General features: G+C 43.2%; 3 protein-coding genes across 3 annotated transcripts; 2 read left to right on the plus strand and 1 right to left on the minus strand.

Moving 5' to 3' along the window:
• The first annotated feature begins 427 nt into the window (after positions 1–427).
• DIO1 (iodothyronine deiodinase 1) lies at positions 428–6,897 on the plus strand. The gene is made up of 4 exons (XM_054211378.1): positions 428–758; positions 2,261–2,404; positions 3,581–3,780; positions 4,262–6,897. The coding sequence occupies exons 1-4, from the start codon at positions 428–430 to the stop codon at positions 4,343–4,345; spliced, it is 759 nt and encodes a 252-aa protein (XP_054067353.1). The 3' UTR covers positions 4,346–6,897.
• Positions 5,510–8,393, minus strand: IFT25 (intraflagellar transport 25). The gene is made up of 5 exons (XM_054211380.1): positions 8,013–8,393; positions 7,500–7,606; positions 6,739–6,807; positions 6,139–6,182; positions 5,510–5,648 (listed from the first exon to the last, which is right to left on the minus strand). Exons 1-5 carry the CDS (start codon positions 8,108–8,110, stop codon positions 5,541–5,543), a joined length of 426 nt encoding a protein of 141 aa, XP_054067355.1. The 5' UTR covers positions 8,111–8,393; the 3' UTR covers positions 5,510–5,540.
• Positions 8,394–8,475: 82 nt separating this feature from the next.
• On the plus strand, positions 8,476–15,147 carry LRRC42 (leucine rich repeat containing 42). Its single transcript, XM_054211371.1, has 8 exons — positions 8,476–8,570; positions 9,419–9,906; positions 12,064–12,195; positions 13,228–13,346; positions 13,759–13,847; positions 13,936–14,049; positions 14,202–14,286; positions 14,659–15,147. Exons 2-8 carry the CDS (start codon positions 9,434–9,436, stop codon positions 14,913–14,915), a joined length of 1,269 nt encoding a protein of 422 aa, XP_054067346.1. The 5' UTR covers positions 8,476–8,570; positions 9,419–9,433; the 3' UTR covers positions 14,916–15,147.
• Positions 15,148–16,382: the final 1,235 nt, after the last annotated feature.

The following is a 16,382-nucleotide window of genomic DNA, read 5'->3' on the forward strand; positions in this document are numbered from 1 at the left end:
TGAGGGTCCAGCGCCAAAATGTGACCGCTCTGAGACCCGTGGGGTCCCAACGCGGAACCGCTGGCAGCATCACACCCTCACGTACCGCCAACGCAACTCGGACTTTCACCCTGCAGCTCTGCGAAAACACCCTGATTCAGCTGCTCTCCTTAGTAAAACACACAATATATTAATGAATAAGCCTTATAAATGTGCAATTAGCACCAAAAATCTACCTGTCACTGTAATTAATGCCTTTGGTGCAATGGAGACGGTGCGGCTGAGCAGCTTCTCGCTCACACAGACACTGAATTCTGCGGAGACGTGACGGCGTGCAAAAGCAAAGCAGAAATTCTGCCAAACGTGAACTTTTTTCCTCCCCCTCGACCTTTGGCCCTGCCGTCACTCCGTGTTCCCCGTCAGAAGCGGCCAGACCTCCTCCAGCACCATGTTCCGAGTCAGGGTATTCCTGCAAAAAATCCTGATTCTTCTGCATGTTACTACGTGCGTCATTGTCGGCAAAACGCTGATGATCCTGTTCCCCAATGCCATGAAAAGATACATCCTCAAACAGGGCGAAAAGAGCAGAATGAACACGAATCCGAAGTTCAGCTACGAAAACTGGGGCCCGACATTTTTCAGCTTCCAGTATTTGCTCTTTGTGCTGAAGGTGAAGTGGAAGAGGCTGGAGGATGAAGCCTACAAGGGACATCCCGCTCCCAACACGCCGGTGGTGACTGTCAATGGGGAGGTTCGTCACCTCTTGGATTTCATGCGAGGTCAGTAGATGGGCCGCGTAGGTGGCATTCACGGATGGGAAAGGAGCAGCACATTCACTCCAGCTGCCTCCTGATTTTCAAACACAACCCGTATTTATCATCCTGGCTACCATATCCCTTCACGCCAATAAGCTCAAGAACATCTTGCAAAAGGTGGCTCTGCCTGGAAATACCTCTTCACTGATTTTAGGGAGAGAAGACCCAGAATTGGAGCCGCGTGCGGTGATTCACGACTGTTGGCTGTCACTCCCTGCGTATGTACAGAAAGTCCCCCACCAGAGCCCTTGGCCAGCACAAAGCCTAGAAAGCGCAGTGGTTTTTTCCAGATTCAAAGTGGCTAGAAATAAAGCAGAAGAAGCTGCTTTGTACTTTGTCCACTGCCTCCCACGGAGATCTCTGTAGAACATGGAATTAATCATTAAACTGCAGTCTCAGTCCCCATGGGAGGGATTACACCCTTATCTAACTCTGCTTTTCTAATTTTTTTTACATATATATTTTTTTTTCTATAGAAAACAGGATGCAAATCTGGAAAAGAGACACACAATATCTACAGGGAGGTACCCCCTTTATTAGATTCTTTAGGATATGGATCTATGCTAGCAGCGGTTGTTGAATTTAAACCCAGCCAGAGGGAAGATCTTGAACAAATTTCAGATAATTTAGCATAACCACAGACTAAAAGAGTGCTTAAAAATCCTGCAAGTCCTCTTAAATGGAGGCCTTACAAACAGATGCTAACACCTGTGGGCACGTACCCTGATAATTTATAAGCAACTGCATAAACGCTTTTGCCAGTGGCTTTTTTAACACTAGTTTAATAAATAATAATATATAACCAGAGTTCTGTTTGGACATGAAATTGCAGAAATACACTGAATGCATGAAAGCCTGCGAGGCATGACTGAAAAGTGCAGCTTCCACTCAGCTCAGCTAGAACAGACGCCTCTGAAAAAAAAATCAAGACACGGCCACTGGGTTCATCAAAAGACGTTAAAAAAGGACTCTGTACTTACATGTCTCTCCCTCAAACACTGTCCTTTGAAAAACCTTGTGGATGATCATGTTGAGTATTTTTGAAGTTCCTTCGTACAAAGGATCTCGGGGAGGCTGTGATGCCCTACGCGCTGTATATCCATTTTAGACCAATTCCCTCTCCCAAAACATTGGTAATTTGAGTGCTGGCTCTTGTGATGCGGAGGCGAGGGAAGCCGTGGGACCACATGGTGCCTCCTGCCTTTGCCAAGGAACGGATCCCCTTCGGATGAGCTCCGTGCTGGACCCAGCACAGCTCAGAGCCAGGCGAGGGTTAAAAAAGCACCTTTGTGCCTGTTTTGCATAGACACAGATGTTCTGCTGATGATTTTAATGTCCTGAGAAAGTTACAGGGTGACGTACCTACTATTGCCCAGGAAACTCTGCACCTCAAGTCAGTGTATGTATTTAATTCTCTCCTTCCTCCCAACACTGATTTAACCACAAACTGTCCCCTTTTCTTACAGAAAACCGACCTTTAATCCTGAATTTTGGAAGTTGCACCTGACCTTCGTTTATGTTAAAATTTGATGAGTTCAACAAGCTCATCAAAGATTTCAGCTCAATAGCAGATTTCCTTATCATCTACATCGAAGAAGCTCATGCAGCAGGTACTGTACAAATATCACAGTAATGCCTACCAAAACTTCAGACGCGCATCATTCCCTTTAGGAAAATACGTATTTTGGCAAAGGAGGGAATGCAAATGGGAAAGAAATCTCCCTCAAAAGTGGCAACACCAAATCTTGGCACCAATTTGCGTCCCTAATTCTCTAAAGCTTTTACTCACGCATCTGACTTTACACTGAGGCACTCTGGCTGAAGGCTTCATCTCTCTGAAGCGAAGCACGGAGTTCTGTCTTTATAAAACTTCCTCTCAGTGTTAGTACAGCCCCTTCTGATATTAAAAAAAACCAAAAACATTTAAGAGAACAAAGGTTTAAGTATACGATGCCACGTGTTAACGTTTAAAAAAAAAAATAAATCATTTAAACACATTTCAAGAACAGGAGGCAGACTCTTAATTTGAAAAATTTAGCAAACAAACTGTCCACACATTGGCCCTGATTTTATCCCAGGGTTAAGGTGGTTTTCTACAACATAGCATTCAGAGTTTTCAAGTTTTCTAACAACACATCACTTTCAGTAGTTGAGAAAAAGGTAGTAACTCAGTCAGTCACCAAAAACTTTTACTAGTTTCAACTTTACTAGGAAGGGTTGTGTGCAAACGTGTGTTTGCGTATTTCCAAAAAAGGAAGCTGTGCCCTGGCTCAAAAATGTTTCACTTCTCACAGATCTGAAATTTTGTTTCATAGGCTCAGTGAGTACAATCAAGCAGAACGAACAGTACGATTGCTGAGACTCTGCTAAACGAACGGGTATCAGCTGATAGCACTACTTACCATTATAAAATCCCTTCCTCTGAGCCAGTAATTTTGGCAAACCTTACCTAAATAGGCTGTATCTCCCCCAGCTGATCTCTCTCTAGGGTGATTGACATAGGAAAATTTCAGCTAAAACACATCAAATATTTCTGAGTCCAGGGCAAGGGGAAAATAGTTTGCCAAAATTGAAGAAAAAAGAAAAAGATCTTGGAACCATTTATTTGAAAAGCTGTAGTGCTCTCATACTCTGAGGGGGGGCTTTCATTTCATGGCAAGTTTTGGTGTCAGCAATAAACTGCAGTACTGTTCAAACAGAGTTTTGGGATATGGCACGCAGTACATCTCCACCCTTGGCACCTATTCAGAATGTTCCTTGCCAAATCCCTTTCTCATTTGTTTTAGATGGATGGGCTTTCAAGAACAATATTGTTATTAAAAATCACAGAAGCCTTGAAGATCGAAAAATTGCAGCACAATTTCTTCAGAAAAATAATCCTTTATGTCCAGTGGTTTTAGACACTATGGAAAACCTGAGCAGTACAAAATATGCTGCATTGCCAGAACGACTCTATGTACTTCAAAGAGGGAAGGTAATCTATAAGGTAAGAAATATTGACAATAATAATGAGCACAATATATTGAGATTTTTAAATTTCAAAATAATTTGAGGATGCTTTACATTTAAGTCAGGATTTCATTCTGTTTCAGAACTAGTAATTTCACAATTTACTGTGACTGGAGAGAAAATGGACTTGTAGCAAAACCAGTCTGGGCCTTTATGAAGTACATATTTGATGTACACCTCAGTCCTGCTCAAATATTTATCCTTTGGCTCATTAGGAAACCTAAGTACATCTAAGCTGTGAGATCCAGGAACGCTGTCCAGCTCCAGGATCCAGAGTCTGGCCCTGTCCCAGTTACACAGCAGGGTGTAACCTGTGCATGCACCATCTCCCACACGACGGCTGCCATGCAAAGGAAGCTCAGGCACATCTGCCCATAGTTCTGGTGCAACTGCTGCGTGCCAGAGGACTGCCGCTTTGCCTACTTGAGCATCACTGTGTAATTTTATTGCCTCTGCAGGGAGGAGTGGGGCCTTGGAATTATCACCCCCAAGAAATACGCGCCATCCTGGAAAACATGAAAAAGAAGAGGACTTCAGAATAAAGACTATCTGGATAAAAAAGCTCAATTAATAAGTTTTCATAGATGTAAGTGTAAGAAGGGAAAAAAAAAGAATAATTTAAAAATAACAAGAGAGACAAGAGGGAAAAGAATCTAAAGAGCATCTGCAATGTGGTTCATTATGTGTTTGTCCAGAGGGTTTCAAGTCTCCTCACTACAACCCCAACTACTGCACTGTAGCATCTTCCTACACTTACACCACATGGAGTAATGAAGAGTAGTTGGGTCCACGGAGCTGTCAGGACTGGAAACCAGCATTTAAATTTGTAAGGAATATTGTGCAGGATAAACTTCAGGGGTGGTGACATTTGCTGCAAAAGTCGACTGGCATGCAAAACACTAATTTCACGTTATTAAGATTCTCTTTCTCTTGTATACGTACAATTTTCCTAAATGTTCACCTTCACTGACTTCAGAAGGCTTCTGAATAAGACAATCTCTATCAACATTTGTTTCTATTAATATTTGTTATGACAGTCATAGCATAAAGCATGGACGGCTGTGACCTGACTGTAGAAAATATTTATAGAAACAAGGGATTGATCTGCAATTATTAAAAATCTATCAAAGCACTTCATATGGCTTCACATTATTTCCCTCCCTGCCCTGCCCCTCTCTCCCCCACGTTATTTATAAGCATTGGTATATGTTTATATTCATCCTATTAATCTTGAACAGTTTGAGTTGATGAGAAATTTACCAATTTAAGAACTTTTGAAGGACTTGTTTGACAGTAGGAAGTAATAACTCCCATTTAAGTATTTGACACTTTTTTTTCCTATTTAACTCAGTGCAAGGGACACATTTTACAGGAAATCGAGTTTTAATTCATATATTAAGAAAGCCTGATACAAACATACTTATTTAAATGGACTCAGTTATGTTCAAGTGTTCTAAGGTAACAGTCTAGGTTATAAAATGAGAAAGCTGTTACTACAATTAACAAGAGTACTGCATTGCGGTTGGACTTGATCTTAAAGGTCTTTTGCAACCTAAATGCCTCTATTCTATTCCATACATTAAACCATCGGGGAATACATACTACATCTAAACCTTCAAAAAACACTTTAATACAAGGTTTTCATAATAAATATTCTCTGCACTACAGGTATCAAAATATAGTTTCTTTATATATAAAAAAAAAAAAAAAAAAGAGAGGTACAAATTTAAGCTGGACTTAAATGTTTTCTGCTGTGCCCTCTGCCATCACCCGGTGCACTGACACAAAATGATCAAAGGCAGATTTGATGATGAAACGCAAGTAAGTGGCTTGGAAATCAGGAAGCTGTAGAAGGAAAAGGAAATGTTATTGCGTTCTCTGTAGTAACATCACTATCCGACAACACTTGCAGCAGTTTGACAGAAGGATCTAAATATTTATGTATCTGTTTTTTGAATTACACATAAATCAAGCTCTTTTAATACATCTAGCCAGCTTCAGAGCTTCTTTAGATGACAGCAATTCAAAAAAGTCCCATTGTTCCTCAATAGTGCAGCCTTAAAGGCAACAACTGAGGGAGGAAAGACTGCCACACTTCTCGAAAGAGTTCCTTCACAGAATTAGGAGCAGTAGGCAGATGCAATTTCATACCATAATCTACAAAGGAGCAGTCGAGAAGTGCAATTTTATACCATGATCTACAAATTCCCATATCTAACATCAACTTAGCAATAACTGTAAATAAGGACATGTTTTGGGTTTTCATGGTTTCTCCCTAGTTGGTCTAGACATCCCATTTCATGAACAACTACTGATGTACACCATAAATACTCACCGGAAATTCTTCCATTTGAAGCTGTCCTTCTGTGTGTTGCAAATCTAGAAAATATATTTTAAAGGAAATAATGAAGAATAATGTGCAATACTGTGAAAAGTTTCCACTGGACGTCAGAGTTCACGGGAGTTTAAGGACCATGAACTTACACTGCATATAGAAATAAGGTGGTTGTTTTAACAAGGTGATTTAAGAGAACAAATACTTTTTTGCAATATCCCAGTGTATATATATCCCACCCACTACACTGTTTTAGAATATGTCACCCAAGAGGCATTAAAAACAAAACAAAACCAAACAATGCAGGAAATGGCACTCTATTATACTACGTAAGTCTGTTTTTAATTTTTGGAACATAAAAGCGAGTACCTAAGTAGTGCTTTTAGCCCTTTTACAGCATTTTACATCTCCAAACTGCTACAGAGACCACCAGTGTTCATAAACTTCATTCAAATGTGACTATTACATTAATGTCTTAATAAAATAATCATCAAGCCACACTTGACTACTCAACGAATAGACATGGGGTTAAAATGACTTACTGAAAAAGATCAACGTTATTCCCACAAAATCCCTGCTGCTTCAGATTCAGAATCTTACCTTTTTCAATGCACTGTTCAAAACCTACTGGGTCTTTAGATACGCTTCTTTCAATCCTTAAGGTCCGCACTAAAATATATATACATACACATTTAAAATATCAATATGAATTCTGACTCGTTAATAATATTTATTGCATCACTTTTCATCCACAAAGCTCTCTAAAAGCATTAACTAATCCATTCTTCGTCTGACTTATGGGGCAGGACTGTAATACAACCAACATCATGTACAAGGTTGGACGAACAATGATAAGTTTTCATGTCTTTTGCGTAGCCTCTGCAAATGGTCAAGGTGCTGTCTCCATGCTCTGACCTTGTAATAGTAAGTTCTGTTTTAGAACTCAGACTTCCCTTCACATTATTTTAAAAAAGTACGACTAAGAGAGTTCTGTCCTATGAAACTATTAGAATCAATATTCAAAATAAATCATTAAAAGAGTACGTTTTGTAGTCCTGTCCATTGAATTAGAACAGCCATCGCTGTGCAAGAGAACAATTAATTATAAGCTTCATATGAGTTGTTATAAGGACAAAGTAAGTGCAGGTGGGGCAGATTTTCCATCTTTTTCTGATTTATTTATGAAAAACTTTGAAGGCAGAGAGCCAATTGCTTTGTTAAGCTAAATGACGCTTTACAAATTAAATTAAGCTTTAGAAGTGACTACTTACAGAATGCGACACCACTGTGAGAATTTACATAGGCACGGACACACATTTTAACATAGTGCGTATTACATACCGCAATACATGAAGTCTTACCCAAATAACACTGGATTGCGACTTTGCTGATTTTTACGCATTTAGGAAAACCGATAATGAATTCCTGTGGGAACATCCCTGTCGTCGTCCAAAACGTTTCTGAACTTCTGTGGAGACAATGGGACAAAACCCCCACCTGCAGATTCGCTCCTCTAATAAACCTTAAAAAAATCTGCCACAAAAGAAAAAAAAAAAAAAAGGCTGCAAAGCCATTTTTATTTGGGGTATTTTAAGCAAACCGCTGTATGGCAATGGGGAAGCGCTATGGAGGTATTAATACTTTAACGTGCTCTATACCCAAGCAGCAACATAGGACTCAGAGGGTCCCAGAAACAAACAAAAAAGTTAAATTACGCGTTAATATGAGTGGGAAGGCAAAGGACAGAACGTGGCGGAGCCGGGCTGCGGCACCGGCAGCACCGGGAGGGATCCCCGGGGGGATCGGCCACCCCCGAGGAGCCGCTTCCCGCCGGGGCCCACTCCTCCCTCACGGCCCCTCAGCGGCCCCCTCACCCGTCCGCCATGTTCTCGGCCGGGTGCTGCTCGTCGCTGGAGGTGGCCAGGACGACGGCGGCCCCCGCCGAGCTCAGACACCAATCTGCGGCCCTCATCCCCGGGCGGCGGAGAGGGGAAGGCCGGGACGGCCGCTACCAGGCAACGGCGGCGGCCCCCGCTCCGCCCCCAGAAGCTGCGCGGTGCTTAGCGGTGCCCTGCGGGACCCGCCACCTCAGAGAGCCCCTCAAGTCCCCGGCTACGCCGCCGGTGCCGCAACCCCCCGGGGGTCTCCCGCCCCGCTGCCGCCGGTGGGGTTTCGGAGCGGGAAGTTCGCCTCAGGCAGGGAGGAGGGAGGCCAGACCGGACCCCGCCGCCCCTCAGCCCCCCGCTCCCGGCATGCTCCGCGCCGCCCCCGCCCCGGCCCCGGCCCCGGCCCCGGCCCCGGCCCCGGCCCGCTCGCGCTCCCCGCCCCCGGCGCGGCTCCGCCCGCCGCCCGCCGGCGCTGCGGGATGGGCGGCGGGAGCGCCGAGCCGCGGCCCGGCTGACGGCGCGTCGGGGCGGCCCCTCCTGGGGCAGGTAGGTGGGGGCCGGGCCGGTGGCCCCTGGGAGGCGTGGGGAGCGGGGCGCGGGGCTCTCGCCTCCCCGCCAAGCCGGGGGGGGACCCTTCCCCTTGCCCCCAACCCCGCCGCGCTCATCCCCGGGAAGAACCCGATCCCTTCACAGAGCCCCCCTCCCGCCCCCTCAGGGCTGGACCCGATCCCCCCGGACCCCTCTCTTCCCGGGCAGAGCCCCATCCCATCCGCTCCCCTCGCAGGGCCTAGTCCCCTCCCGCCCCGCAGGACCCGAGCGCCCAGGGCAGGAGCTGACAGGACCCCGTCCCTCCTCTGCCCCTCGCCGTGGCCGGGTCTGCGCCCTCCTGCCCCCCCTCACAAACCAGAGCCTCTGGGCAAGGCTGGCACCAGGAGCCTGCCCACCCTGCCGGGGAGGGAGATCCTCCAGCAGGCTCCGTTGCCCTGCTGCAGGCAGCCATTTGCCCTCCTCCTCCTCCCCCTCGCCTGCAGCAGAGCCAGGCCAAGCTGTGGGGGCCGCTTCCCACGCAGACCCCCCACCACTGTCCGTGCCTGTGCAGGTCTGGGACCCTGCCCCGTGCCTCTGATGGCCACCAGGCACCAAGTGGCAGGGCCCTGACAGAGCAAAGGCCCTTTGCCTCTCTGCCAGCCCTGCATTCTGCTCCCACTTGACCGGTGTTTGCGGTTTGATGGCAGACAGCACACCCCTGTGCCACACAGCTCAGCCATCCTTGCACCGTAGGGCTACGTGGCCGTGCTTGGGGCATTGAGGATGGCTGCCAGGGTTTGGGGTCTTTCCCGAGTAGTGTTTTCCCTTGTGGCTATTCTTTACCTGTCTACGGTTTGTTTTTGCAGAACTGGACGAGGGGAATGTCTTACTGTCTCCACTCTGAAAGCCATTTGGATACTGGGCCAATATACGTGCGTGAAAATGGGAAGCTGCACATGGTAAATCAGGGTGCAGGCAGCATACAGAATGTCACTCCCAAAACAAGACCTTTTAGGCTGTTTTCCAGAGGATTTTCGGTGGAGCTTTGTATGAACAGGGAGGACGATAGGGCAAGGAGGCAGAGGACTGATCATTTCATCTTCACGTACACTAAGGAGGGGAACCTCCGATACTCGGCCAAGTCTCTCTTCAGCCTAGTGCTGGGTTACATTTCTGACAATGTTGATCACATTGACTCGTTGATTGGTTTCCCAGAGCAGATTGCGGAAAAGCTCTTTTCAGCTGCAGAAGCAAGACAAAAGTTCACGGAACCAGTAACGGGACTGAGAGCTCTACAGAAGTTTACTGAAGCATATGGCAATTTGGTGCTATGTTCATTATGTTTGCGGAATAGGTAAGTGTGTTCAGTAACAGATATTGTCATCTGCTAGTGCTTTGTGTTAGCATGCTTAAAAGTTTCCCTTAAATTATTTTCTCTTAAAAATAATTTAAAAAAAATCTCTTGGGCCTTATGACACCACCTAATTTTAATGAAATGACCTGAGCCTTATCTCACTTTGCTGCTTGCTTACTTTTGTCCCATTCCTTTCCTACAAGTGCAGCTGGTGGTTTCATTCCAAGATGCAAATCGTAATACAGGTGACAGGCTACATCCGTGTTAACTAACAGGGGATTTTACGTGAAGGATTAAACTTCCAACTTTTTTTAACAATAATAATCAGCGCTTCCACAGCAATCTCTGTGTTTAATGCATTCTCAGGTATTTAATGGGAAGTTTTTATAAGTGCTGCTAATAAGCATTTCAACATACTTAGCTGACTGTACAGATAAAATACACCCTTGCAAACTGTCTGGGTTTATTTACTATAAGCTTGTTATCCCGTTTCATTTTGGGGCCTCAGAAGAAGATACAGTCTTGTAGGTAAGTTACAGGCTTTGAAGTCAGGCAGGTTTTACCTTAGTTTATTGTGGTTCCCATCCCCATATTGAACACACTTTAACGAGGTTCTGATTAGAGTCCAGCACCATTTTTTCCACCTTCTCAATGTCTGTGTTGTCTTTCACTAAAAGAGAGTCTTGCCAAGCTTAAAACTAGATGTTTTTAAAGCTGTGCTCCTACTGAAGTCTTTCCCAGTGATATAGCCAGTCTATCTTCCATCTGTACACTTGAAAAAGGGATGGTTTATCCAGTTTAAAATCAAAGTAGGGACATACTCATCTGAAGTGCCAAGGGTGTTTTGAGCACAGTAGGAATGTTTGAGCAGAGGTCAGTTATCTTTTGTTTTATCCTTTAAACCTACTTCCTTTTTATCTCTAGTACAGATACTTTTTATGGGCTTAATTCAGAAATGAAGTTACCTCTGGCATCTTTTGCCATTACAGAAAGCCGAGTTAAGTGCTGAGTCTTTGAAATCCAGGAAGTAAGATATTAAGACATTTCTGATTAATCTTATTTCTAAGAGAGCGCGCTCTACTCCTCACAACCCCCCTGAGCTAGTAGTGTCTCAAGAATTGTCTTGTGCTCTGCCTATATGTACCACCTTCTGCACAGCTGAATTGCGTGGCAAAGAGATTTGGTGGGGTAGTTTGATAGGTGTATACACAGTGGGAGGATATTAAGATCCCCTTATTTGCATGGCCAAAGAGGTATTCCTTTAGGGATCAAATTAATAAGCACCCCTCATTTCAGCAGTGAAGATGCTGACTTCAGGGTTTGTCTTGCCATGGGGAATATAAGGTAAATTCAGGAGAGATTAGTGAATGTGGGGTTTGCCTTGCCACGGGGACAGTAAGATGTAAGTGCAGGGGAGACTGGTGATGTAGAGACTGCTACGTGCTTATTACTGCATACTCATGCAGTGGTTTGTTCCCATCTCTAAACCTCCTACTGAATAGTTCCAGCACAGATGTTTGCGTGGCTGCAGAGTGAGTCAGATCAGGGAACCAACACAGCTAAAAAAATAACCCACTGAGTAACTGCTGCCTGGGGTGCAGTCCTAGCTCTACTCGGAGTCTTGCAGGTGTCCTGTAGGACTTTAATCTCTAGTGAAGTATTTTATTTACATATATAAAGTAAAATTTTGCTGTTTGACAAGATATCCTGATACATTTGAAGTAGATTTTAAACCTGGATGAATGTGAGTTTGTCTACACACTTCGTAGATACTGAGGAAGAACAGTTTGTGAAGTTGATTTACGATAAGATAGAATATACATTTTTGCACTATTTTGAAATAATATAATAATAATCTGTAAAGAAGTCCCTAATTGCAATGTTTGCAAGTTGAAGTTTTAATTGTTAGTCCCATATTTTGAATCAAAGCAAAACCATGACATTTGTTCAAGGAGAAAACTGGGAACTCAGCTGTTTTGTGTACTGCAGACTGCACGTAAACTGGTAGTTAGGACAGCTGGCTAATTTCTGTCAATTTGCACATAGGTACTTACAAGAAATGACTGCATTATACTTGTGACACTTGAGGATATAGGGATATAGGTGCTGCCTTATGTGCCTGAACACTGATAGCTTTTTATTTTTCTCTCTTTGCAGATACTTGGTTATCTCCGAAAAGCTAGAAGAAATTAAATCTTTCCGGGAGCTGACGTGTTTGGATCTCTCCTGTTGTAAACTTGGAGATGAACATGAACTGCTGGAACACCTCACCAAAGAGGCTCTGTCTAGGTACTGATTTCTTGATGCATAGCTAAAAATGACACTTTCTTTTCCTATCACTAAGCAATTCAAAGAATCAGGCTGTGACTGTAAAGGAAATTTTCACAGGCAGAAACGTGTAAGTTTGAAGATTTTGGTTGTTCATAAAACACGTTCTTGAGGTAAACAAAATACAAAATTTACTATATCCAAAGCACATACTGAATTGTAAGATGTGCAAGATAATTTACTGTCTCATATTTTTAAATCAACTTTTTATATAAAAAACACAAAACCTGCATCTTGAGCATTTGGAATTTTTACACTTTCATTTCCCTTTTTAAGAGAGAACTTTATCAGCCAATTTTTTTAACCAAACCAGCGTTCCAGATAGAGATTTCTGCAAGCAGTATGTGGAATACTTAATTAATTAACATTTAAAAAAAGATTTTTTGTAATTTTATTTAATACTAAAGATTGAAAAGTAGAAAATCAATAGGCAGGACAATTGCTAGTTAGGGGATATTATGTTACTATAAGATTTTGGTGCATTTTACTTCAAGGCTGTGTCTTGAAGTGCTCTGGAGAATGTTTTAATGATATGTTTTTCCCCCTGAGTTTTGTTCATCTATGTTATGATACCTCATTGCTAATTTAAAATCATTGCTGTATCTCTTATTAAATCTGCCCTCTCCCATTTTGCCAAGCATTTTTCTCTTTTTAGTTTTGACCGGAGTCGAGATTGGCAGCCTTGACTTAAATAGCTTCAGTGTATAAAGAACCTTATTGTCTCTGTTAGCAAATGCTTGTGCTCTAGGATCGGTTTGTCACGGGAGCTCTGGGAATAGCTGGTCAAGCAAGTGCGTCTGTTGAGCTAGCAGGGGCAATATAAAGGTATTTCTTAGTCCTACTAACCCAGGCTTCTTCCTTGCTGCTTTTTACTAATGTTAACAAAGCGTTTGCACAGGAAGACCCCAGCCTTCCGACACAGAGCTTTAGGACATTTTGCTAAATTATCTAAAATAATGACTATAAACTATGTGTTTATATCTCTCCCCGCAGTGTAAAACGGCTTCTCCTGAAAGACAACTCTTTATCGGATGCAGGCCTTCGCAGAATGACAGCACCAGTACGAGTATTGAAAAAGGGGCTTGAGAATCTTTTGGTATTAGACTTGTCTTGTAAGTACTTCATGGGTTAATATTAGAAGCAAGCTGTAGCCTTTCTGATTAAGAATTTCTTCTCCTTAATGTTGAAGGAATACATGAATTTAATGATTCCCATGAGCCAAGTACTCAACCCCAAATTTTACCAACAACTTTCCAGAAGGCGCAGGTCATACCTGTAGTCTCAGCCACTTGCTACTTACGTAAATATTTTTAATAGTTTGAGAAATTATATTGTGATATTTGTATTTTGATCATTAGAGGGAAAAAGTCAGTTTTGACTCACTTTCAAAACTTGAAGCATACTACAGAAAAAAGGCCCAAACCCCCTTGTTCCAATATCAGCTTTTGGAACAGACAGTTTGTTGGTATTCTGATCATCTTTCTCCACGTCTTGCAACTTAATTAACCATTCTTGACCTTACAGGTAACCCTAAAATCACAGATGTGGGAATTGGATACCTTCTTTCTTTCAAGAAATTGAATTGCTTGGACATTTCTGGGACAGGTCTCAAGGTAAGCATCTCAAGGAGCATCTACGTGTACCAGACAAGTGTCATCAAATGTTCTTCCCCTCTGCTTACTTTATTTCCCTTTTCACTAGGACGTTAATGCTGTCATTAAACGGATCCAAATGCAGATAGGCCTGGTTCACTCCAAAGTGCCTCTGAAAGAATTTGATCATAGTAACTGCAAAACAGAGGGATGGGCAGAGCAGGTACGGAGTTTTAAGTCTCTTTTACTCTCTAGAAATAGTCCTTATGGAGTATTAAAACACCAAATATCAAGGACTAAGGCATAGAGTTGTTTCCAATGATATTTCTGTAAATTTTACAAGAAATATTTTAACGCGTTCAAATGTTATTTCAGACAGTTTTGCAGTGGGAGCAGGCAGTTATGGAGGCCAGGAAGTCACAAGACGACTTGAGATCCAGAACAGCAGCTCTGCGTTTCTGTATGTAACTGCATAGAGATCACATAGTTTATTTGTTTTCCTTCCTACAAGGAGTATTTTCGTACTTCTTTTTTTATAGTACAAAGACCATCTCAGGTGTGCAATCTCAGTCATTTGTGTGACTGCATTACAACGTGTTTGAGTTTTTTCATTTGTTATAGCGCCGGATAAGTACAGCATGGCAGCGTGCTGAGGGCAACATATAACAACTGAGTTTTCTGCTTTTGAATCTAAAATATAAATGTTATTTTGCCTTAAGCAGTCAGTGTTCCAAGTTGGCTTGGCCAAAACACTTTGCAACACAAGTATGCATTTTAAAGCAGAATTCTGTTTTTCCCAAAATTTAAACTTGATATTTTTTTTTTCCTGTAGATGGCAAGACACACAGAATAGAGGATGTAGTGAAATGCAAGCTGGTGGAGGCAGAAACAAAAGCATCTGGAAACTTGCAGTTCTATAAGGAAAAAGTTCAAAATTGTCATTTACCTTTGAAAAAGGAGATTGCAAGCAGCCATGAATTAAGGAACAATAAAAAAAGAGCTTTGGCTGAACAAGAGAAAGAAAGGACTTCCAAACAGAAGCATCTGTGCCTCAGTGTGGAGGACTGGGATTTGTTAAATACCTACTGAGTCAGAAAGAAGTGGGTCTTTTGTTTGTTGTTTTCTTGCTGATGACAGAATTTAGACATATTGAGAGGGAGTAACAAAGGAGACCGGCATCGGCAAAGCTGGTTGCTGGGATATGCTTGTGGGTTAACCTGTGCTTGGGGAGGGAGAGTGTCAAGGAGAAGGTTGATGATACTACTGTATATTTTCAATACACAATAATTTTTTCAAATAAAGTTTTTGTTGTCATCCTTAACTAATTCTTCTGCCATAGATGTCATTCAGAAAAATAGCTGGTCCTATCCCTTCTCCTCTCTCGCCTCCTGAGGGGCAGAAGACTAATCACCGCAGCTTATCTGAAAGGAAGCTGCACTGGGCTGGTCAAGCGCCCTGGGACGTTAATAGTGGTGGTAGAACATAAACCCCAGCCTGTAAGCACCAGGCTGTGCCCGGAGAGCTCTGACAAAGGCAGGAAGCAAAGAGGATAAGCACCGGCCCCAGGGGAGGGAGGCAGAGAGACAGTAACCCCTCGCTAAAGGTTATTGCAGAAATCCAAAGTAGAACAGAAGTCCCCTCTCTCTCTCATTTTAGCCCAGGAAATGAAAGCTGAAACTGGGTCACTGTAGAGATTAGACTCTGCAGTTGTAATATGTTCTCCCTTACAAGCAAATTCACTGCATTTGAGAACATTCTGTGGTTTAAAACCCTTTCTCGGTGTGTATGCTTGCCTGCAATATACTTCCCATCTAAAAACAGGGTAGTGTTCACAGAATTATACATATTTGCCATAAAAAAAACCCCAAAACACCAAAAGCCTAGATTCTCAGACTCGTTCTGTGTTGGTCTGTCTGAAGCCAGGAGTACCATGAGTTGGGCACTCGACCATCATTGTGCTCTTAGGCCCACCAGGCCAAGAATTTAACTACAGGTTTCCTCTCCTAGTGCTTATTTAGAGGATATCTTCCTTTTACACTGTTGTCAACCATAATTCAGCAACAAGAAAAGCAACACATCCTTGGAAATCATGAAGTGTCCGAGAAAAGGAACTTGACCTCAAAAAATGCATAAAGAGCTAAATCTCTTTCTCTCTTCACTGTTAAATTGATGGATTTGCCTCAAAAAAGGACGGCCCACAAACAAAACGAGAATCCTTGCAGTCAAGCCCTACATTTTTTCCCAGAAACTCAAGACTATTAATAGCTTCCACCGACAACTACATCAGCCCTCCGTTGAGACAAATAGCGGCACAAACAGTGACTTAGCAAAACAGCGTCACAATGGGGAGGAAGACGACTGTGGTGCTCAAGCATAATCCTCCTGCAGCTGGCAGCTGGTCCCATGGCCACGACGGATTTCTTTTGCTAGCCCTTCCACCACTAGTGCGAGCACAGCGAGATGCGCGTCTCGGGGAATCGTAAACTCCATTTCACATCGGTAAAGCAGGTGGGAGCTGCTGCCTCGAGCCAGGAAATAGGCACACGGTGATTTGAC

Source organism: Rissa tridactyla, chromosome 8 (assembly GCF_028500815.1).
Source record: "Rissa tridactyla isolate bRisTri1 chromosome 8, bRisTri1.patW.cur.20221130, whole genome shotgun sequence".
NCBI lineage: Eukaryota > Metazoa > Chordata > Aves > Charadriiformes > Laridae > Rissa > Rissa tridactyla.

Coding starts and splice junctions, on each gene's coding strand:
- LRRC42 (XM_054211371.1), top strand. CDS start 9,434: ATGTCTTACTGTCTCCACTCTGAAAGCCATTTGGATACTGGGCCAATA. Junction 12,196..13,227: donor ACCAAAGAGGCTCTGTCTAG/GTACTGATTTCT, acceptor CTCTCCCCGCAG/TGTAAAACGGCTTCTCCTGA. Junction 13,347..13,758: donor TTTGGTATTAGACTTGTCTT/GTAAGTACTTCA, acceptor TTGACCTTACAG/GTAACCCTAAAATCACAGAT.
- IFT25 (XM_054211380.1), bottom strand. CDS start 8,110: ATGAGGGCCGCAGATTGGTGTCTGAGCTCGGCGGGGGCCGCCGTCGTC. Junction 6,808..7,499: donor CGCAATCCAGTGTTATTTGG/GTAAGACTTCAT, acceptor TATATATTTTAG/TGCGGACCTTAAGGATTGAA. Junction 6,183..6,738: donor TGAACAGTGCATTGAAAAAG/GTAAGATTCTGA, acceptor TATATTTTCTAG/ATTTGCAACACACAGAAGGA.